This window comes from Ochotona princeps, chromosome 22, assembly GCF_030435755.1.
Source record: "Ochotona princeps isolate mOchPri1 chromosome 22, mOchPri1.hap1, whole genome shotgun sequence".
Lineage (NCBI taxonomy): Eukaryota > Metazoa > Chordata > Mammalia > Lagomorpha > Ochotonidae > Ochotona > Ochotona princeps.
The window spans coordinates 20,721,867-20,744,576 of record NC_080853.1 but is presented as its reverse complement, the minus strand read 5'-3'; the positions used below and the strand labels follow the sequence as shown (position 1 = coordinate 20,744,576).

The 22,710-nt window shown below is 53.1% G+C and overlaps 2 protein-coding genes across 8 annotated transcripts in view; both read left to right on the top strand.

Annotated features, from left to right (window-relative positions):
* The window catches only part of LOC101520822 (signal-regulatory protein beta-1-like), a 50,419-nt gene extending 48,145 nt beyond the window's left edge, over positions 1-2,274 (top strand). For 5 of the 7 annotated variants that reach the window (XM_058679434.1, XM_058679431.1, XM_058679432.1 and 2 more), the window contains 3 exons: positions 57-395; positions 1,012-1,123; positions 1,536-2,274. In XM_058679434.1, coding sequence (XP_058535417.1) covers positions 57-395; positions 1,012-1,123; positions 1,536-1,602 — 518 coding nt within the window. In that variant the 3' untranslated portion in view covers positions 1,603-2,274. The remainder of the gene's footprint in view (positions 1-56; positions 396-1,011; positions 1,124-1,535) is intronic. The other 2 variants (XM_058679436.1, XM_058679435.1) reach the window with 1 other exon arrangement.
* Positions 2,275-4,628: 2,354 nt separating this feature from the next.
* On the top strand, positions 4,629-21,450 carry NSFL1C (NSFL1 cofactor). The gene is made up of 9 exons (XM_004585684.2): positions 4,629-4,785; positions 6,684-6,784; positions 12,201-12,275; positions 14,794-14,959; positions 15,426-15,518; positions 15,962-16,071; positions 16,883-17,020; positions 19,628-19,792; positions 21,048-21,450. Exons 1-9 carry the CDS (start codon positions 4,681-4,683, stop codon positions 21,208-21,210), a joined length of 1,116 nt encoding a protein of 371 aa, XP_004585741.2. The 5' UTR covers positions 4,629-4,680; the 3' UTR covers positions 21,211-21,450.
* Positions 21,451-22,710: the final 1,260 nt, after the last annotated feature.

Below are 22,710 nucleotides of genomic sequence, written 5' to 3'. Positions count from 1 at the left end.
CTGGGAGCCCTGTCACTCAGCCCCTTCTCCTCCAGCAGCTGCCTGTGCTGTTTCAGTTCCCCCCAGTGTGGAGGTCACACAGCAGCCCGTGGGGACAGGGGCCCAGGTGAACGTCACCTGCCACGTGGACAAGTTTTACCCCAGGAGCATGCGGCTGACGTGGCTGGAGAATGGAAACATGTCCCACACAGAGATGGCCTGGACATTAGTGAAGAACAAGGACGGGACCTACAACCGCACAAGCTGGATCCTGGTGAACAACTCTGCCCACAGGGAGGACCTGGTGATTTCCTGCCAGGTGGAGCATGATGGGCAGCCAGCAGTCATCAGAAGCCACACCCTGCAGGTGTCAGCCCAGCCCAAGGAGCCCGACTCAAACACCAACATCAGTGATGGTGAGGCCACCCCTCAAGCTGGCCTGGCTGTTATGAAATTTTATTTTAACCTTATCCCTTTTCAAAAATGTGAGCAGTAGTAGTCTTCCTCATTGTAGAGTTATCTAGAAGATTAAAAACATCAAGCAGAGTTTTAAAGCCAGCTCCCTCCTCCAAATCCCCATGCTCCAAAAGTCACCACAGCTCAGAGTTTGGGACATATCATGATGTCCTATTGGTGTTCTGGCATCAGCAGCTGGAGGAACCCATGTGAGTGGCAGGAGTTTCCTGGAGAAGCAGGAAGAGGCCCACTCTGCTGTCCTGCCACAGGCATCTCTCAGGGCTTTATAGAATACCGCATGAGAACTGTGGGCCTCCAACAATCTTTTTAGAAGCTGGAATTTTTATGAGTTCAGTTTTCTTAGCAGCTTAAAACTATACATTGTATCCATTTCCTATTGTGCAAATGGTGATAGATGGTGCTTTCTCTGCAGCATGAGACACAAATGACAGGGCATGGGGACCCCCTTCACCAGGTTCTGCTTTGGGCTTCAGCCAGGCCAGGACGCAGGGTCCAGCAGCCTCAGAAGGGCCGGTGAGGGTCCTCCAATTGCAGCTCCTCTCCTCTGATCTCCAGGTGAGGTGTCATCTCCTGCTTCACTCTTCATAGCTCTCCTGCTTGGCCCCAAGGTGCTGTTGGTGTTTGGTGTCTCTGCCATCCTTGTCTTCAAGAAGCAGAAGACCTCAAGGTAAATTGTGGGAGAGGGAGGGCAGGGGTCAGCAGGCTGGCCCAGAGGACATGTCCACAATGTCAGGGCCAGGCATGTCTACACAAGAATGCACTTGTCCTATGCCACCTTGGGGATCTGCTGCAAGATGCCCAGCTTGCAAGAAGTGCATGAACTGCCAGAGGTAGGCTAAGTCAAAGGGTTTCACATGAGGCATGAGACTGCAGAGTCCCGTGGTGGGGAGGATAAGTTCTTTGCAGGCTGCTTTTCCATTAGCTGGATTCTGTAGTAAGAGTAGTGTCTCATTTAGAGCAGTGACAGGAAGCCCCAGGCTAGCTGGCCAAAACAGAAAGGAAAGGGTCAGGGAAGGAGGAGCTAGGGATGAAGGCTGAGGGCCAAACGCCTGTCTCAGGGGCTGCCCATATTCCCACAGGCATCCAGGGAGAGCATCCGCAAGGACAGCACAGAGGCAGCGGACAACCTGTGAAGATGAGCAGTGATCCCTGTGGAGCGTTTTCTCGCAGCTGTGCCAGTCCTCCCCTGCCACAAGGAAACCTTTTCTGAGGGGCTCAGCCCAAGAGAAGGAATCCTTGAGAAGCTTCTGTAAACTGCTCAGGTCACTTCCCTTCCCTAGGACATCCACCTGCTCATGGCTCCTACTCCTCCTTCCCAGTTTCCTGGACAGCTGGGTCTGTGTTTGTTGTCCTGGCAAGGGCCACGGTAATTGGCTGTGGACCCTGACTTTTGGTACCTCCCAGGAGCTGAGCAACAAGGCAGCTCTAAAGCGTCAGAACTCCTCTTGTCATCTTGGGCTTGGCCTTGAGCCACACAGGTTCTGGTCAACTCTCTCTCTAAAGCTGGTTCATCTGGAACCATATTTGGTGCAGCAGATAAGATGCTGCTGGGGACGCCTGTACGTCTGATCCAAGTACTTGGTTCAAGTTCCAGCTCTGACTGGAGCTTCCTGTGACTGTGTCCCCTCGAGGCAGCAGGTGATGGCTCCCTGCCAGACCCCACAGGAGACCAGACAGAGTTCTGACTCCTATCTTAGTCCTGGCTCAGCTCTGGATGCTGTGGGCATTTGGGTTTGATCCAGCTGATGGAAATGTGCTCTCTCTCTCTCTCTCTCAGTATCTCTATCTCTCCTTCTTCCTTTGTTTCTCTCTGTCTCTCTCTCCATCTCTCTCCCTTCTCTCTCTCTCTCTGCCCCTCAACGAGATGACTGGAGAAGTTTCAAGAGTTTTGCGATCTGGTGGTAAACTGTTGGTAGCCTGAAATTAGCCATTTGGAGAGTATTTTTACATAGAAATTGGCAGCACTAAAAATCAGGTGTTTTTTCTTCCTATTCAGCCAAAGGATATCCAATCGGTCACACAAATGGCATCCATCCAGTTGTTTTCATAAAATGTTATCCAATCAATTGTAATCCTGTGCTCACTGAACTTCTAGGGCCACAGTGTCCTTCTACAGAGTTGGATCTTGGGGACCCCAATACCCATAGATCTCTACCCTACATTAATCCATTTGTCAGACTCCTGAGCAGGTAGAACCCCCACCCTTTGCTTACTAGCAATCTTGTTTGGGGAGAGAGGGGTTACCTCACATACCCACAACCTATAATGGTCATGTGCCTACTTGTTGTCCAGTGCTTTGCAATCCCATCATAGTCATGCTAAAAAAAAAATTAGTCTGAAAACTTGAAAGAGCCAACCAACTGCCAGCTGCAGCCAGTGTTGTACCTGGAGCCTGCACAGATCATCTCAGACAGACTGGAGAGTTACCTGTCCTTCAGCATCCTCTTAAGCCATACACCTGCCATGACTCTTTGCACAGGTCATGCTTGTCATGCCAGGAGCTGTCAAAATGCATGCTCCAGGGACATGTCCCACCCCTTCCCTTTGTCCACTTGCTTTCACCTAGTGACCCTAACTGCATATATTCCCAACCTACTTTCTCTATGAAAAGATTGATTCTTGCCTTGGTCGAACCTGCCCCTTTTCTCCAAGCATATAATCAATAGGCAATGTTGTCTTTCTCAGAATATAGGATGGGTGCTTTATAATAATGACAGTGTACCTGTGCGGAGGGGACCTACCACCTGATGGATACTGCATGGGACCAGGACACTGGCACTGGGTGGTCTCACAGTGGAAAGGAGGGCTCTTGCATTGTAATGGGGGTCCCCACTCCTGCAGGTCCTGCCAGGACACAATGCACTGAAAACCAGCTCAGAACAACCTGAGCCCAGATCCCACTTCACCTGATGTGCAAATTTAATGCAGTTTTTCCCATGTCAATGGATCTGTAATTAGGTTATGATGAGTCTGGCACTGTGGTACAGTGGGCTAAGTCAACATTTGCGATGCCAATATCCTATATGGGTGCCGGTTCAAGTCCCAGCTGCTCCATTTCTGATCCAGCTCCCTGACCATGTGGAGGATGGCCCAAGGCCTTTGGGCCCCTACACCGACAAATGAGACCTTGATGGAGCTCCTGGCTCCAACCTGACCCAGCTCTGCCTGTTGAGGCCATCTGAAGAGTAAACTGACAACTGGAAGCTCTCTGTCTCTTCTCCTTTCTCTGAAACTTTTCTTCTCAAATAAATAACCTCTTTTTAAAAATAAAGTTTATTCAGGGAAGACTATGAGTGACATTGGCCCAGGAAACACAAGCCCGGTGATTTTCAAGGAGCCTTGGGAATTATCCCCAAGTGGTCTGATGCCAGTCAGAATTTGAGATTCCACAGTGAGCAAGCTATCAGCCTGGACTGGAGAGGTGAGCTTTAGCAGAGCGTGGCAGGATGGGCTGTATCTCAGAGATCAGAATATGGTCAGGCCTGGTGCCATAGCCTAGTCCTCACCTTGCATGTGCCAGGATTCCATATCAATACCAGTTCGTGTCCTAGCTATTCCACTTCCCTTCCAGATCCCTACTTGTGGCCTAGGAAAGCAGGAGAGGTTGGCTCCAAGTCTTGGGAGCCTGCACCCACGGGGGAGACCGAGAAGAAGCTCCTGGTTTCAGATTGGCTCAGCTCTAGCCATTGCAGCCATTGGAGAGTGAGCCAGTGGACAGAGAATCTTTCTCTCTGTAGCTCCTTCTCTCTGTATATCTGCCTTTACAATAAAAATAAACAAATCTTAAAACAAAACAAAAAAAGGAATATGGTCTGCCAGGGAGCACGCTGTGAGCAGAATAATGAGCTGAGGGACCGGGTCAGGCTGGTTTGCGTTCTCCCTCTCTAGACTGTGAGCAACAAGATAGCAGCGGCTTTTTCATGGCTGTCAGTAACGCTGGAGCAAGTGAGAAACGCTCAGGAAGCCTCTGAGTAACCAGGGCTCCCGGGTCCCCACAGGTGGTAGCTACCTGCAGGGGCCTCTGTCACCCACGTCCACCGTTAGGCTGCAGTACCGCGCGCCTCAGCCGCCAGAGGGCGCTAAGCGGCGGCGTTTCCCACACGGAGGACTTTGCGTGAGGCACTGCGTGGGGCGGGGCGCCCAGCGAGAGAGGCTGGGCGGTGTCGGGCGGAACGCGGCCGCGCGGCGCCGTCCGGAGCAGTTTAGGAGGTGCACGAGGCGAAGATGGCGGCGGAGCGGGAGGACGCGCTGAGGGAGTTCGTGGCGGTGACGGGCGCCGAGGAGGACCGGGCCCGCTTCTTCCTTGAGTCAGCCGGCTGGGACCTGCAGGTCGGGCCGCGAGGCGGGCGGGCGTTGAGCGGGTCGCGGGGGGCCCGCGGGGCTTGGGAGCTTGGTGCCGGGAGCCCGAGGCGGCCGAAGCGCACCGTCATTCCCCGCCCGGCCGGAGCCCGACCCAGGTCTCAGGGGCTTGGGCCCGCTCGCTCCGCGTGGCGGGGTCGTGGGGAAGGCCTGGCCGACCCTCACTGCTCCCGTTGGGGCTCGCCGTTCTCTCGCTGGCCGCTTCACCCGCGCGGCGCGGCTGCCGTCGTGGAGAGGGGCGCCCGGGGGCGTGGCGGCCGCGCGAGGTGGGCGCTGCTGGCCGGGGAGGACCGGGGTGGGCACGCCGAGCTCCCGAAGGGAGCAACCCCTCGTCCCGAGCCGCCGGCCCGGCGGGTGGAGAGGGCTGGTCCGGCCCGGGGAGTTGGCTCACGCCCCTGCTCCGACCCAGCTGCTGAGGGTGGCAGGGGTTGGGGCGTCAGCGTTACCGCTGGGGGAACCGGCTCTCCTTTACTCGGGGAACTTCTCTTGTGAAATGGGGGGTCGGGGAGGGGGAGCTCGTGGAATTGACTGGGTGGGTCACTTGGCCCGTGGTCGGCAGCTGTGAACGATTTGTGGGGCGGATGAAACAAACGTGAAATCAGCTGCGCGCGGTTGAGTGCGCCGCTCCGTCCCGGGCGGCCAGGACAATACCCCTCGCTGAGAAATGCGTGAAGATGGCATTATGTCCCCGGTTTTGGCCAGCCTCCTTAAGTAAACGGCGATGACTAATGTTTACCGAGGACCCGGCGGGAGCCTCGCGCTGACCTCTGCCTTGCGTGCCCTGGCCTGTTGCAGCTGGCGTGTGCAGAGGTTACTGACTTGTTCAAGAGGGCTCTCTAGCTGCCCAGCGGAAGAGAGGGGCTGGAACTTGGTGCTGTATGCTCTTAGGCTGAGTTAAAGTAGACCCTATTCTGTGGCTGAGGAGTTGGAAGCCCAGAGGGCAAGAGATGTGTCCCCAAGGTCACACACCCAGTAAGCTAGAGGGGTTAGCATTCCAACAGGGACCTCGACTCCCCACATTTCCTACCCCCTTGCTTCAGTTGCTTCCCAGAGGTAAGCTGGAGGATGGGTCACACCTGTTCGGTGTAGCTCACCTAGCCCTGGCGGCAATGCAGTTCAGAAGCTTTGCCTGAAAGCTGAAAGCACAGGGCTGTGGCCCAGAGGCTCATGCGTGGCAGCCCAGACCTTGAGTGTGTTTCCTGAGACAGCGCACTGCCCCCTACTTCGCGCACACGTGGAGGGGTTCCCACTAGCTCAGTGCCCAAGCTGGACAGGAGCTGTGTCCTTGTGTTCATTTCTGTGGATCTCGGGGCTCTTCACTGTCCGAGTAAATGAGCCGTGAGAGCTTATGCAGTGAGTTAGATGTGTGCTGCAGCACAGGTGGCCCCAAAACTCCCTTGTTCCTGCCATGTGGACAGAGCTGACTCTGGCCTGTGTGTAACCGTAGGGTGTCATCTCCAGGATGCAGGCTCAGACAGGTGCCCCCTTTTCACAGATTGGGAACCTGGACTTTAGAAAGAGCAGCCCAGGCCAGTCCCCCAGCCCCTGACTTCTGGCTGCCTCGGAACAGTGTCCACTGGGGGCAGTTTTCGTCACTTCTCGGTGCCTGGTGTTTCGTGTAAAATGAGACGGATGGTGCTGGTTGCAGCACAGCCTAGTGCAGAAGTAGCTGCTCGGCCAGTGACTGCTGTCCAGTGCTCCCCGACGCAGCCTGGGCTCAGCTGATTTGTAGACTGGCAACCACCCGTTACCCTTCAGGCTGCTTTTCCTGCTACAGGCCACTTTGTAAGTGGGGTCTATCTTTGTTCCTTTGTGCTCCAGGGAAATGTGTGTTCAGGGTGCCAAGGGTCCTGGCTTGTCTGTTTCAGATCGCACTGGCGAGCTTTTACGAGGATGGAGGGGATGAAGATATTGTGACCATTTCTTCCCAGGCAGCCCCCAGTTCAGTATCCAGAGGCACAGCCCCCAGGTAAGAGCCTTTTTTTTTTTTTAATTGCAAAGTCAGATTTACAGAGGAAGATCTTCCGTCCTATGATTTACTCCCCAAGTGGCCACCAAGGCAGGAGCTAAGCCAATCCAGAGCCAGGAGCCAGAGCCCTTTTCAAAAGATAAGATGTATTTTATTTATTTGGAATGGAGAATTACAAAAAGAAACTGAGAGAGCATGCACAGCGGGCGATCTTTTCCGTTTGCTGGTTCACCTCCCAAATGGCTGCAGAAGCCAGGGCTGGACCAGCCAAGCTGAGGCCAGGAGCCTGGAACTGCAGCCAGATCTGTCTGGTGGGTGCAGGGGTCCAGGCACTTGGGCCATCTGCTGCTGCTTTCCCAGGGGAGTCCACAGGGACCACGCGATTGGTTCCAGCAGTGCTGAGGAGCTGTTTCTGACTTGCCGAGGCCATGGAGGGTATGGAGCAGAGCTTAGAGAACTCAGGCTGCATGGCAGGTGGTAACTGTTGGGAAGCGGCAGCGGTTTCCTGTAGAGAAGCAAGACTCACCTGGCTGCACATCAGTTCTGGAACTACCACAGGGCCTTTTTAGGGTCTTCGAGAAGAGCCTTTCAGTCATGGAACATGAGGCGTGACTGCCACGTTTCTGGAATTTTTAAAGTAGAAGACAGAGCACTTCCTTCAGGTGTTGTAAAAGATGAGGGCAGGTGGCCTAGGAAGGTGCTTTTGATGTTTTAGGATGCCTCTTAGCCCTTTTAAGAAGTCTTACAGGAAATACACCTATGCACACACTTTCCTGGGTTGGTCAGGGTCCGCTTGTGTATCGCCATGTGCGTCCTTCCTTGGCCCCTTTGGCCCCCAGGGAAGTGACTGCTGCCCTCTCATCTGCGAGTGGCGCAATGTGGGGCCCCGGGTGGCAGCAGGGCCTCTTCTGGCAGACGTGTCTGGATTGTGTCCTATCTGCCCTGGCCCCATTGCTTTGACTCTGGTGTTTGGGTTTCAGTTCAAGCACAGACTACAAATGTATTGTTTCTTTGACGTGACATGATAAATTATGGTTTTCTCTTTAATGTTCATTTCCTTCCCATGAAGGAGCGCTAGCCTCAGGTCTCATCGCTTCCCTCACCTCTTCCCTGGTGGAGGCAGTGAGGCTTGCAGGTGTTAGCGGGTGCTGGTCCCTGAGTTGCCAGGAGGGGTCTAGGGAATGTGTGCAGCACCTCGGTCACTGTTGGGGTGGCTGTGAGACTGTCAAGGTGGAGGAGACGCCCAGCCTGAGCGCAGACGCTCGCTCTCCTCAGACTCGGGTCAGGGCTGTGGTTTATTAGACAGTGGGCCCTGGAACTCAAATGCTGTGATTGAAACACTAGGTCTGCACCTCCTTGCGACCTGTCAGATGGAATGACAGTAGTGCTTGCCACATGTTGGATTTAATGAGTTAATATTTAATCTACCACATGTATCATCTGCTCTTTTTAAAAAGATTTATTTAGTCAAAAGGCAAAGTGACAATCTTCTATCTGCTGATTCATTCCCCAAGTGCTCACAGTAACAAGACCTGGGCCAAGCCAAAGCCAGGTGCTGGGAACTCCCTCCTGGTCTCCCATGCGGTGGTGCTTTGGGCCATTATTTGCAGCTTTGCTGGGCTCATTAGCAGGAAGCTGGATTGGAAACAGCATCCAGGACTCAAAGCAGCCCTCTGACAGGGGACGCCAGCATCCTAGGTGGAGATTCAACTGGCTGTGCCCCAACAGACTCCTAGTACTCCTAGTACTATATATATACATGATATATTCATGTATCTGAAAAAGCATCAGAGATCCTCAGACCACTGGTTTACTCCCCCAAAAAAACAGCAGAGCTGGGCCACGCCAAAGCCAGGGACCAGGACCCAGCCACATCTTGTGTGAGTGGCCGGGCCCAACCACTTCACTACCTTCTGCTGCCTCCGCTGGCACATGATCCTGAGCTGGGTCGGAAGTGAGGCAGCTAGTACTCAAAGTGACACTCTGATACGATGCCAATGTCTCATACAGCAGTTTGACACACTGTGTTCCCTGTATGTAGGGGCCTAAAAGCAAAAAGAACTGACACGTAACATTAAGGTTAGGTGAACTTCGAGGCTTAGAGCCCTTGCCTTCTTACCAGGGTTTGTTGGTTCGAACTCAGATTTAGGGGCCCAGTGTGATGACTCAGTGGCTAAATCCTCGCCTCGCACATGCCAGGATCCCATGTAGGTGCCAGTTTGTATCCCAAATGTTCCACTTCCCATCCAGCTCCCTGCTTATAGCCTGGGAAAATAGTAGAGGACAGCGTAAAGCCTTGAGCCTGCATAGAAGACCCAGAAGCTCCTCGTTTCTGGCTTCAGGTCGGCTCAGTTCCAGCTGTTACAGTCACTCGAATGAATTAGCAGGTCGAAGATCTTTTTCTCTGTCTTCCCTTCTCTCTGTAAATCTACCTTTCCAATAAACATAAATAAATAACTCTTTAAAAAGCAAAAAAGAAAGAACTCAGACTTGATACAGGCCTGTTTGGGCCAAGGAGTGCATAGGTGATTGTGCTGCTGTCCCTCTTCGGGACAAAGTCACCGTGTCAGGAGAAGGCAGGCTTGGGCTGGCATGTCAGAAGACCTTTGTGTGGGAACAGACTCCCTCCTACTTGGCTGTGGCAAGACACTGGCATGCTCCTGGACCCTCTCTCCCCCCTCCATCTTGTCAGACACCAGTTCAAGTGGTTAGTCACTGCTGCCACAGCAGCACCCAGCAGTGCGGGCCTCCTTAACTCTGGAATGTGGGTTCCCAATGTGGAACCCTCCTGAACCTTCAGAGAAATCTGGCTTGGGCATGAAAAGGTTCATAAATGGTCAAAGTCTGTGTGTATGTTGGCAGAGATCTTTTCTGTCAAGAGAATCCATAGCTTTTTTTCAGATCCCTCAGCATGCTAGGTGACCCTAAAAGGTTAGCCACTGCTATGGGAGAAAACCAAATTCCTCAATAGTAAGTTTTGGGGCTGGTTGGTTTGCACACTTCATAGGTGCCAGGCCCATTAAACCTTCACAGAGACAGCGTTTAGTCCTCACAGCAACCTGAGGATTTGCTAGTCTCCCAGGTTCCCAGATGACTGCTGATGCTCAGGGGCCACACTTTTAGGACCAGTGCTCAGGAGTGGTATGTGCGTGTGGCAGTCAGGCTTAGAGGCTTTGCCTGCGTCAAGCCCCACCGCGTGCTGAAAGCCCAGGAAGTTGGTGTGGTGATGCTTTTTATTTGCAGTGAAGAAACGAAGGCTTTGCAAATTTAAATGGTGTGTTCAGGATGCCGGGTTTGGAACTGGGGATGTGGATGCCGGCATCTGTCATCTTCCACCTGGGTGTGGAACGGCTTTTCAGGGAAAGAAGCAAACCCTAGCTGGAGGGAGTAGTTTGCTCAGGTGCGCTCACAGACATACGGAAAGGAGTCGGGAAGGAGAAAGAATTTTCCCTCGATGCTCATCCTGGCCCAGTTGTTTCAGCCTCTGAAAACCTGTGTAGGAAGAGGAGCAGGTAGACTCGGCCTCTGGGACAGCAGCAGGGACTGCGTTGCTTGGGTCCTGTTAGCTGCGGGTGGCCCGTGGAGCACCGGCGGTGTTTCAGCTGCTTGGATTGGGCTTTGTCCTCTCAATTCTGGCTGATGGGAACGCAGAGCTTCTTGTGATTTCCAACCGTCTCCCTGAAAGAGACTTTCCGGACTGAGCAGGAACTTTCTTCATGGAAACAAGCCTGCTCCCAGCCCGTCTTGCTGGTGCTGATTCCCTTCTCTCCCAAGGCAGGAGTACTGCTCTCTGCCCTGAAGAGCACAGACACTTGGGTCATTTTAAAATGGTTTCTTGGGATCGTGAAAAACCAGGTTTGTTCCTTGAAGCTTAAATGAGGACGCAGGTGGCAGAAGACACTCGGGGGAGAGTTCTCCCTTCTCGTTGTGGTTGTGTGCCCCTCCCCCTCCTATGATTCTGCTGATTCCCTGAGTAATAGTAATAGTTGTTGTGGGGGCAGGGGTTGGTTGTTTGTTTACTCTTTCGGATTTATTTATTTTTAGTTTGAAAGGCATATTTTGACAAAGAAAGCTCTTCCGTCCACTGGTTCACTCCCCAAATGGCTGCATCAGCCAGAACAGAGCTGATCCAAAGCTGGGAGCCAGGAGCTTCTTCCCAGCCTCCCTCATGGATGCAGTTTCCCAAGGCCTTGGGCCATTCTCCACTCCCTTCTCAGGCTATAAGCAGAGAGCTGGATCAGAAATGGAGCAACCAGGACATGAACTAGCACCCAGATAGGATGCCGCCACTTACAGGTGGAGGATTTGTGTGCAGTGTCACCACACCAATATTAGTAATTACTTCTCTTGGCCAGCCTGCATTAGAGAAAGGAGCCTTTCCTCCTGTGGTGCTGCTATCTTCATTTCCATCAGCTTCTTTGCCCCCGGCCCTCCTCCACTGGGCTGCTCCCTCTGCTCCCACTGCTATAAAATGCACTTCGAAACTTCAGACTCCCCCTCGCCCCAAACTCGCACCCTTTTTCCTCCTGTGTCTTCCAGTTCTTTGGCATTGAATACAGATGTCTCATTTCTCTGGAACACTTTTCTTAACACACACACAGAACAGGAAGCTGTATACTTAGGTGGCCCCTTTATGCAGTGTTGAATGGATTGCCTCCCTGGCCTGTGTGCTCAGTAACCTGCAAGAACTACGTGATTACCTGTATTGTCTCTGTAGAACTAGTGTGCCTGGCCCTGTCTAGCAATGAAGGATGGCCACTGTGGTCAGGGAGTCCAACTGCCACCTGGGCCGGGCCTGTTCCTGAATGCTTGATGGCGAGGCCCACCTCTACTTCCAGTCCAGTTTTCTCTTAACAAGTACCCTGGGAGGCAGCATATGGTGACCTAGTGTTGGTCCCTGCCATCAACATAGGAAACCTGGGTAGATGGAGCTCTTGGCTCCTGGCTTTGCCTGCCCAGCCCCTGCTGCTGCAAAGATGAACCAGCATTTAGAAATTCAGTCTCCCTCCTCACCCTGATGTCTTTGCCTTTCCAATAAGAATCAACTTTAAAAAATTAAATGATATCGCTTCTCGGCCTTTTGGCTAAGATCAGGTGTAAAAATTAAATGATTAAAAAGTAACTCAATAGTGATTTTTCATAAGTCATCACGACCCCATCTTCCCCATCCCACAGAACAGTTTAAATTAATTCCCATTTGATCTCATTTAATTTGTTCTCAGTCCTGTGTGACCTTGAAAGGGGGGAAAGGTCACATTGTGTGTGCATGTAGATCTGGGGGTTGACTTTTCCACATACATCCCTTTCTGCTCTACCAAAAAATTCGAGTCCCAGGAACCTCAACTCAAAAACCAAGGGTAGAGGCTACCTTTCTTTAACTTATCCTGAAATAATTTTTTTCTTTTTATCTTGCCAGTGACAGTAGAGTAACGTCTTTCAGAGACCTCATTCATGACCAAGATGAAGATGATGATGAGGAGGAGGGCCAGAGGTGAGTTTAATAGAGGGCCCAGTCTGTGTGACGTGCCATGCTGTCTGTGGGTGGTCCGAGTATGCTGTGTGTGTGTGCTGGGCACAGGCCCCCACATGCTGTGCCCTCTTCCTCCGTTCTCTCTTGCTTATTCTGAGGTGTTGAGTTATGGAGGGTTGGGAGGGGTTACGGGAAAGCCATTTATGATACCACAACTCTGGGATGACCAAGTTATCGATATTTTGGGTTTATTTCTTTGCAGCTTTTAGTTTTTAATTGAAAAAGCAATATGTTACATGCACAGAATAGCAGCCTTACAAGTATATATTTTCCCAAATACACACTCTGTTTGCTCTTAGTTCTTAAGAATGTTTAATTATAAAAATTAATGTCCATTGTGAAAAATAGAGTAATGAAAATAGGACAGTGAGCCATCCTTTGGTGTAATTAATTTTATATTTCTGTTTAATCTGTTTCATGTGAAGAAAGTCATGTCATTCTATTTCTTGACTTTTGTTGGATTAATTCTACATCTTTGTTTAAAATTTTTATTTGAAAGAGTTGGAGATATATACAGATATCATTCATCACTGATTTATTCCCTAGATTTGCAGTAGCTGTAATTACAGTGCGTCAGATGGGCTGTCCAACATTCAATTGTTCCCACTATTTTCATTTGTAAATATCTGTACTGTAGAATGGTTCCTGGAATGACAAAGCCAGCCAGGGGCATGAGTATCTGTGAGGCTCCCAGGTCTTGAAGACTTTGAGGTCCTGGAAGAAATTTCACAGTCTTTGAGCAGCACTTCATCTACCTGGCGTAAGCAATAGGGAACTGGCTGCAGCCTCATTTCACAGACTTCAGTTCTCCGTGGGCTCTGCCTCAGTCTGGGAGAACATTTGTGTAATAACCGTACAAAAATGGAGTTACCTCATCGTGATCAGTCTTTGGGAAGTGGCCTGAGGAATTACCTGTATTCTGGTTCCCTGTTTTTGTCTATGCTGTGACCCTCATACTGCCTCAGAACCTCCCTCATGGATACACTCAGGGTCCAGGAATACATGTTAACTTCAGGGTTTCACACTCCTTTGAGTGAAAGGCAGCACCATCAAGTATAAGGTACATTGAAAATTTTCATTGAAAATGAAATTAAGAGGCTTATTTTCCGTGCAGAAACTTGTGTACTTGAGATCTTCAAGAATGCTGTGAGAAATGCGTAGTGTATGAAAACTATGCCTAAATTTCAAAAGGCAGAATTAAAGGGAGAAATCTTTCATCCACTGGTTGATTTCCCCAGATGGCCACTTAGGTTGGGCCAGGCTGCGTGGCAAGGACCTGACTCTCGGCCATCTTTTGCTGACTTTCCCAGGCCATTAGCAGGAAATTGGGCCAGAAGTGGAGCAGCCAGGACACAGACCAAATCAGCAGCCCTATGGGACCCTGGCATTGCAGGCCATGGCCTAACCGGCTGTGCTAAGTGCGCTCGTATGTTACTGTTGCTGAATGACTTTCTCCGCCTTCTCCCATCCAGTGACATCCTCCAAGTGAGAACCTTTACTTCACGTCCCTCTTCCTGGCCCCTCGGCATCTCACACCCAAAATGACACTGGTGATTTTTGTCCATGCCTGAACCTGTGGCCTGGCTTTGCACTTCCTGGTGATGGTTAGAAAGAGAGCCGATGCTGACTCTCAGCAGTGTTCCATTCTCCCCACTCGGGATCTTTCTGTTAACCTGTGAACAGGAATGATGAGGCAGCTGTATGAAAACTGGTTTTCAGATCCAAGTAAAAGCCCACCTTGGGTGTCTTGGAACCTGGATTTGAATATTTGAGATTGGAGCTGCGCTGCTCCTCTCCCTGGAGCCGCCAGTCGTGCCCCAGGAGCAGTGAGGTGAGGCATGGGGGAGTTCTCCGGGCTGTGTCTCACCGCCTCACGTGTGTGCATTACTCTGCTTGTTCTTTTGCATACATCTGCCGGTCTGACCTCACGGCCCTGACTTAAGGAGCAGGTAGGTAGGGCATGTGCTCCTTCCCTCCCGTTTCGAAGATGAGGCGAATGTTGAGGGCAGCAGCCTGGCTTCCCGGGTCTCTCAGGGCAGAGCCAGAACTGGAGTCTTGCTGCTTGTACTAACCACACCACTACCACATTAACACAAGCTGCTAGGCCATGCTGGGACCACCCACAGCAGCCGTCTCCTGGAGAGGTGCCAGCCACTGGCTGGCTGGGTCCCAGCAGGCTCTCCTGCGCATGCCTGGAATGACATCCCTGACAGCCCCTGACCAGCTCACCCTCAGCCACCCTTTCAGAGGGCACAGCCGTCCTCCCCAGCTCAGTTTCCCAGGACCCCTTACCGGCCTGCATTACTGCTCACACTGCATTGTCCCTGCTTGCTGCCTCACATGGCTCCCAGCGAGCCAGCAAGTTCCTCAAAGATGGACATTGTATGCTTCACCTATACCTACCCGACACCTGGCCTACAGCCTGGCGCATGCTATTTTTCAAATGTGTCTGATTTTAAACCGTGTATTTTCTATGCAGGTTTTATGCTGGGGGCTCAGAGAGAAGCGGACAGCAGATTGTTGGCCCACCCCGGAAAAAAAGTCCCAATGAGCTGGTGGACGACCTCTTTAAAGGCGCCAAGGAGCACGGAGCAGTAGCCGTGGAGCGGGTGACCAGGAGCCCCGGGGAGAGTAGCAAAACCAGAGTGAGTGTGCGGGTCAGCGCCTGCCCTGGGGAGCCCGGGACTGGAGGAGGGGGTCTTTACTTGCAATTCTGCCCTTGGCTGGCATGGCCTGCTAGGCAGCAGGCTGCTGTGGCTTCTGTCTCCTAAATGGAACCGGGATTGGGGCGCAGCTTGCCCCATCCAGGTTGGTCTACTCAGTGTTCTGTTTTCATTGAATTAATGGCCACCCATTAATTTTTCATAGAAAACCTAGATTTGTGTTCTCTGGGAGAATCAGTCTTTAGTGTATTCTGGAACCCAGATCCCTACAGGATCTTGTCTAACTAGACCCTAGTAGCAACCTTTAGCCAGGCATCTGCTCCTTCCAGGTTGCACCCCAATTTTAGTCCTTCATTTACCACACTGCCTGGCTCAGTAGGCCCCCCAATCTGAGATACTGGGTCCCCAGAACACTACCACCAAGTGGTGATGAATTTGTCTTTTATAGCCATTCGCAGGGGGTGGCTACCGCCTGGGGGCAGCACCAGAGGAGGAATCTGCCTACGTGGCGGGAGAGAGGCGACGGCATTCCGGCCAAGATGTGAGTGTGCGGGAGGGAGGGGACTGTTCTGCTTGTCTGTGGAAGGGCTCAGTGTGGTGGTGACACAGCGGCCTGTGGAAGGGAGGCCTTCGTAGTCAGTGACCTGTGTGGTTGCCTCAATGGAGAGGCACCTCCAGAGGCCATGCAGCCCCTCTGCTGGGTGGAGGAGCTACCAGGAAGGGGGGGCACCTGAGGAGGCACAGCCTCAATTGCATCACCTGCTCAGAGCTGCCTCACTGGCAGGCAGCATCAGGACACACTCCAGTGTGGTTATAAGAAAGATCCTGCTCATTACCCTGTGCCCTCGCACCTTCTGCTTTCAAGGTTGTTGCTGCTGTAGTCGGGCACTGGTTGATTTCCCCTGCACGTAGGTGGGTGTGCTGATGGGTGTCTCAGTAATCCCAGCACTGAAATGGGCTCAAATGGTGTGTGATGTTTGCCAGGTTCATGTGGTGCTGAAACTCTGGAAAAGTGGATTTAGCCTGGACGATGGTGATCTTAGAAGCTACCAGGACCCAGCCAACGCCCAGTTTCTGGAGTCTATCCGTAGAGGGTGAGTCGAAAAACCCCTCTGAGACTAGTCAGTAAATGAGACAGCAAGTACGACAGGAAGAGGCAGACCATGCATTACAGAAATGAACTTTCTGAACTCTAACGTATTAGAGAGCCCCGTATGCTGCCTCCCTGGAGTCTGGGACTCAGACCTGGTCTCACATGGGTGGAGGAACCCACTCCCTTGACCACCATCTACTGCTTCCTGGGGTCTGCACTGGCCCGAAGCTGGGCAGGCGCCAGAGCTGAGAGTTGAACTCAGAGACACTCCATCGTGGAGGAAGTAAGCTTTTTGAAGCAGATTTAGCATGGTTGAGATATAGGTCTCCAGAATCCTTGCTTGTCCACTTTTCCTCTGGGAGCAGAACCAAGTAGTCAGTGTGTACGCATGAGCTGAGGGAACACAAGTATTCCTCCTGTCGGAAGGAGCCTGCCCTCTCCCGGCAACTCCTGGAACTTGAGCAACTCTTCTTATCCCTCAGTGGTACCAGCAGCTGCTCCTTGGGAAGGGCGTACCTAGCAGGCAGGTGGATGCAGCCTGCCCTTGTACACGGAGAAGTTTTCCTGTGAATTCACAGTCCAGAGTTCCTTATTAACTTGGGCTCAGAGAAGATGAAGGGTTGGGCGGGGGGGTATGTAGGGCCTGAGCAAGGGAGGGAAGGCAGGCAGGAGGGCGCTAGACCTGCCCAGTCTAGCCCACTCTTGAGGAGGCCCAGCCAGCTTTAGCACACGGCCTGAAGCAGTGTCTTCTCCCCTTAGACCCGTCGCTGTCCTGCTGTTTGTGGACTCCCAGCTTGCCTTTTCTCCCGCAGGGAGGTGCCAGCAGAGCTGCGGAGGTTAGCTCATGGTGGACAGGTGAACCTGGACATGGAGGACCACCGGGATGAGGACTTCGTGAAGCCCAAAGGAGCCTTCAAGGCCTTCACTGGCGAGGGTCAGAAACTAGGCAGGTAAGTCACGGCCAGGGCCCGCTGGTCTGTGCTGCTCGCTTAGGAAAGCTCTTGGCACTTTGGCGTGGACAGGCCTAATGCTCTGCCTCACTTTCCCTCTTTACTCCACTGTAACTTGGGCTGAAGAGAGTCCTTGCCAGTGAGGATCACAGCAATGGCCGGTCAGGCCATGGTGCAGAGCCTCGACCCTGGGAGGCAGCTGGAGAGTGGAACTCCGACTTGGATGTGGTCCCCTTGCCAGCTTCAGGCCTGAACTGGGGACACTGACAGGGAGTAAGAGAATGTTGAGTTCCCTGCCCAGCAGCATTGACCCAGGGGAGTTCCAGGGCACTGCTGGTGTGCAGGATGGAGCCCTGCTAGGGCCACTCAGCTTGCCTTTACTGGACACATCACTTGCTGTGACTACCCCGTCTTCTCACCTTTGTGCCCCTCCCTACCAGTGGAACCCGCTGGATCGAACTGTTAGTAGCACCGTAATCCCCAACACATAGACTTCTCTCCTAGGCCTTGGGCCAGTGCAGACCCTTTTAGCAGTGGGAACATTGAGATTCTTGGGGTTCAAGGGTTGACTCTTGTGTACTAACACTGATGGAGCGAGGCCTGGAACTCAGATCTGCATTGGCAGGACACCCCACTGTCCCTTTCTGTGCAGTTGCATTCTTTGAGGTTAAGACAGTAGAGGCCCAAGGCTGTAACTGACAGGACAGCTGTCGTGGGTGGGGGTGGGTGGGGCCTCCCTGTGGCTCTGGAGTGTTTGTGGAACATTTGGCAACTTTCATAATGAAAAACGTGATCAGCAATTTTAGAAAGATAGTATCAAATAACAGCAGCTATCCATAACCACCATAACCCAAAGGGTAGTTCCCACACATCCCCCGAGAGTACGTCCTGCTGACACGCCTGCTTCTGCCCAGCCAGCAAAGGATGCCGTCATTCCAAACCCACAGATGCCTTTCTACACTTATCTGGAGCTCAAGTGGCTTAATCGGCCCTCGCTGATAGACATTGGGGCAAGCTGCCGGTATTACGGACAGTGATGCTGAAGCAAAATCTCTAATTAAAGCTTTGTGCACTCCTTACAACTGAGCCACAAACACAGCCGCTGGCTCCAAAGGCCTTCACATTAAGATGTCACATTGCCCTTCAGAAAGAGGGCAGTGTTCCCTGCATCAGTTCTGAGGGAGCACCTAACTCCAGGCCTGCACAGAGTGGGTTAGCCAACGTCCTGGGCTGGTGGAGCGGCTTGTGCCACCAGCACGGCTGACACCAGCACGTGCGCAGCCTCCATGGCTCCAGGTACTTAGAGTGTGGGGGGAGCCCAGCTTGAGCTTGTAGCTAGTCTGGGGTCCATCAGGGCCGTGTCCTCTGCCACTTGCATTGTTACTTAGTACTGGCATTTCTGGAAAATCAGGATTTTCCAGGAGATTTAGATGGAGAACTTCAGTTTTTCCTGGAAACCTTACTGTGTCTTCATTTCTTAACAATGTTCAAGGGCCAGACCTGTAAGAAAATGTTGTCTTGTTTGCCTTGGAAATAAGGCATCCGAGTTTTATTTATCTGTGTAGAAAAAAAAAAAAAACATGTATTATTTAACCACCAGGCTACTTTATATGCAAATAAGTTGGCCTGAACCATAGCATCCCTCAAAACATTTTGTGCTAGTTGCCTGGGATGCCTCTGCTGGGGGAGGCTGGGTGCAGTGGGGACGGTCCCTGAGCTCTCGGGTAGATCCCTCAAGGGCCTAGGGCTCTGTGGGCCCTCGGAAAGCTCCTGCAGTTGGGTTTGCTACAGGTGCCATACTTGGGCTGCAAAGTTGAGAGGGAAGGCTGTGCTGTAGGACTCATCTACTGACCGACTTCAGAATGCAGGAGGCAACTGGTGAACACTCAGTGGCTTAGGTCACCTGATAGAGTGAGGCAGAGGAGTGGCTCAGTGACCAGATGAGGCTCCACTGGTAGTTGGGAGCTCCATGTAGTGCCAAGCACCCCACAGGCTTCATGTAATTCCTCACAAAGTGAGCAAGGTAAATGACCTCATTCCTTCTTAGTAGCTTTGGTGGTGAAACTAAAGAAGCTTCAGTAGCTTCCCCAAGGCCCACACACCCGGGGGATTCCAGACCCAGTCCGTCCCAAGCAGAGATCAGGGCACTAAACCCCGTGACAGATGGCAGGTGCTGCCTGCTGTCTAACACTTAGCTCACCTTCGAGACTTCTCACTGTCCCAGAGGGTGATGCTCTCGTCAGGGAGACGGGCCTGAAGCTGCCTTGACAATCCTCTACCAAGCTGTTCCGGAGTAGCCTGAGCCACCACACCGAGGCTAAAACACTTCCTGATCTATGGTCTTCTGGTCTCGTGATTCCGTCTCCAAGCCCAGGCTGGGCTGCATCTCCTCCCTCCCCTTGAGCCCGGGTTCCTCAGGGCTGGGAGAGCTGCAGTAATGTGGGGTTCAGGGGTCGAGGCAAATTCTGTGGGCCCTTCAAGTTCTGTTTGGGTGGGACTTTAGTCTGGCTCACTGTGTCATCGGCGCCACCAGTGGTCACTCTGAGAAGGGATGCCCTTGCTGCTGGGGCCTGATTTGCATGTCCTCACGCAAGCCTCTCCCTTCAGCACTGCCCCCCAGGTGTTGACTGCCAGCTCTCCAGCCCAGCAGGCAGAAAATGAAGCCAAAGCCAGTTCTTCCGTATTAATCAACGAGTCAGAACCTACCACAAACATCCAGATACGGCTTGCTGATGGCGGGCGGCTGGTGCAGAAATTCAACCACAGCCACAGGTACCTGTGTGGGCGGGGCTGGCCTAAGTGTGGGGGAAGTAGAGCGTGTTCGTCCTCCCAACCAGTAGGCTCCTCGTGCAGCCCCGGCAGAGGCGGCGGGGACAGGGTGCGAGTAGATTTGCAGGCCTGCTCCCAGGTCCTCCCGGTTCTCACTGCTCTGCATTCCTCACCTGTAAAGTCGGCAATCAGATCTTGGGTTTTCAAGCCAGTAAATACTTTGTTCAAGGGAAATCTAAATGCTAAAACCCAAGTATAGAAGAGAGAACTAGAATTGCTGCACTCAGAGGGAGACCCAGCACCCCAACCATGTGGCGCTTCCACCTGCCACTAGGCTGACGGTCTCTTGGATCTGGCGTTTGAGAGTCTTGGGGATGCCTGCTTCACAGGCATGCAGGCAAGGTGGGGGCAAACTGTGCCACTGGGCTTTGAAGACAAGGACCTGTCGAGGCACATAAGCCGGGCAGGGCCGTGCTCTGGACTGTTGCACAGCTGCTTTCCTAGACCAGGGCTCATCTGCATCGCATCAGCCATGGCCGATGCACAGAGTGCACACACAAATGCTGTGGCAGTCCTCGTAGTGACAGGGTTCCCCCGGGTGTGAAACAAGCCACAGGTATGTGCTAGGGGCACAGGCCTGACTCCCCTTGGCTTCTTGGCACTCCTCAGCCCAGCATGGCTGATGACCCAGGCAGTGAGCTGCACACCAGCAGCCTGAGACTGCTTCTCGCGTAGCCAGGCTCTTACTGTGCCAGACTGCAGGTGCCATAGCCATCAGGCTGGAGGCAGGAACAAACTTCCCAAGTCTTCTAGGGAAGGAGACTGGCTGTCTCCACAGGCTCCATTCTCCCCAGTGTGGCCAGGGTCTCCGGCTCTAAGGAGTAGTTGGCCCTTGTCAACTTTAGCAGATGGGTTGAGGCCTCAAGTGAGACATTTTGTGCTAGAATTCTGGTCTGCGGGAGAGGGTGTTCAGAGCACAGTGGGACGTGCCCAGGGACCGTGGGTGTGTGGCAGGAAGGTTGGGCAGAGGCTGCTCTGTGACTATAGTCACAGAAAGGGGTTCCCTGTTGAGTCCCAGGACCCGAAACCTGATGGTGGGGCTGGGTCCTGTGTCATGGACTGAGGTAGAGTGGGGGGCAGGGGAACAGCCAGGCCTGGGGGTCACAGAAAATGTCCCAGGAAACACAGGAGGGTACTGGGAGGCGGTGAGGAGAGAGGAAAGGCCTTACTCACCACCGCTCTGCTCACCCCACTGCAGGATCAGCGACATCCGACTCTTCATTGTGGACGCCCGGCCAGCCATGGCTGCCACCAGCTTTGTCCTCATGACCACCTTCCCGAACAAAGAGCTGGCAGATGAGAGCCAGACCCTGAAGGAAGCTAACCTGCTCAATGCTGTCATCGTGCAGAGGTTGACATAGCCCCCGGCAGCTGCCTCCCTGGCTCCCCCTACCCCTGCCAGCAGCCGGGGGGTGCTCTGTGGGGACCGCCCTCCCCTCCTCCATTGTGCACGCCCAGCAGCCCCGTGGTGCTTCTGCACCGTAGCTCTGGGTTCTCAGTGCTCAGCTGGACATTTGTTTTCTCCTTAGTTTTATTTCCTGAGTTTTTGTGAAGAGAAACGGACTTTAAAGAAAAAATAAAACCAAAAAACTGAAGGACTATCACCAGTATATTCCATGGACACAACCAAAGCAGATGCTGACTGCTTTGACATGAGCTGTACCTTGAGGGTGCCAGGAGAGGAGACATTTTCCCATCCTCCCTGCCATTTTTGTGTCCCACCTGCCACCCCAAAAGGTAACTGTCAAAGGATGGGAGAAGGGGTGCCTAGAAGGTGGCTACTGGCTCCCACAAGACCACCACCCATGTGCCAGCGGACAACAGCCAGAGCGCAGTGCCCAGGGCCTCCGATGGCAGGTGCTTCCTTGCACCCCCTTCCCTGGCCCCTGGATGCCCACACTCCCCAGGCCGCTCCTGCAGTGCCTCACAAAGTGGCCTACGAGGTCTACCACACACAGGAGCTACAAGTGCAGCCCCCTGGTTTCTGCCCAAGGTGGGGTACTTTCACTGAGGCACCTCACGGCAGTCCAGCTGAATTCAGGTTCAGGGGAGCTTGGCCTGAGAAAGCGCTGCTGTGGTGTCCCTCACGATGTGGGCAAACGAGCCATCTGCTGTACCCCACGCACCCTGGTGTTGGCAGGAGCAGGGCAGCGTGAGGTCAGCAGCTGGTTGTGGTCTCAGCTTCACCACCCCAGCCTGGTGAAGGCCTTTGCCCCCCTGTACGTGCGGGGAGGAAGACCATGACAGGCTTAGACAAACAGGCCAAGGTCATAAATGACATGCCTGCCGCCTCTGCCTAGGCAGCCAGTGCCAGTCATTGTCACTGTCACACCCTGCCACAGCCGCAGCACAGTCAGCCAAGCCTCCCAAGAGGGTGTTGCCTGTGCTTGCGGTTGCTCCAGCAGGTGGTAGAAACTAATGCAGAACTGAGAAACCCAAGTTGTCACGTTGACTGTTAAACAACATGAAGACAGAGCGGTGGTTGTGTTTGCCAAGAGACTGTCCTGAAGGAGGCTAGTGGCCTTGGAAGGCCACAGGGCTTCCAGCAGCCCCACGTGACAGCACAAAGCCAAAAGCCCCGGTGCCCAACTGGCAAGGGCCAAGTGCCACCTGTCAGCATGCGTTGGGTGCTCTCCCGTCCCTCATTGTACCCCAGGCCCCTGCCATCGTGAGCACACATCGGGAAGGGTCACCAAAGCACCCACTTAGTGCACTGGCTGGAGCAGTTGGCGAGGCAGCTGGTGTAACCTTCAGTGCAGTCGGACGGCCCCAGGGCCAAGGGTTGCCATGAGCTACTCCAGGCTGAAGAAGGAAGCGTCCAGGCCTGATTTTCCTCTCTCGGCAGCCCAGATGGGAGGGTC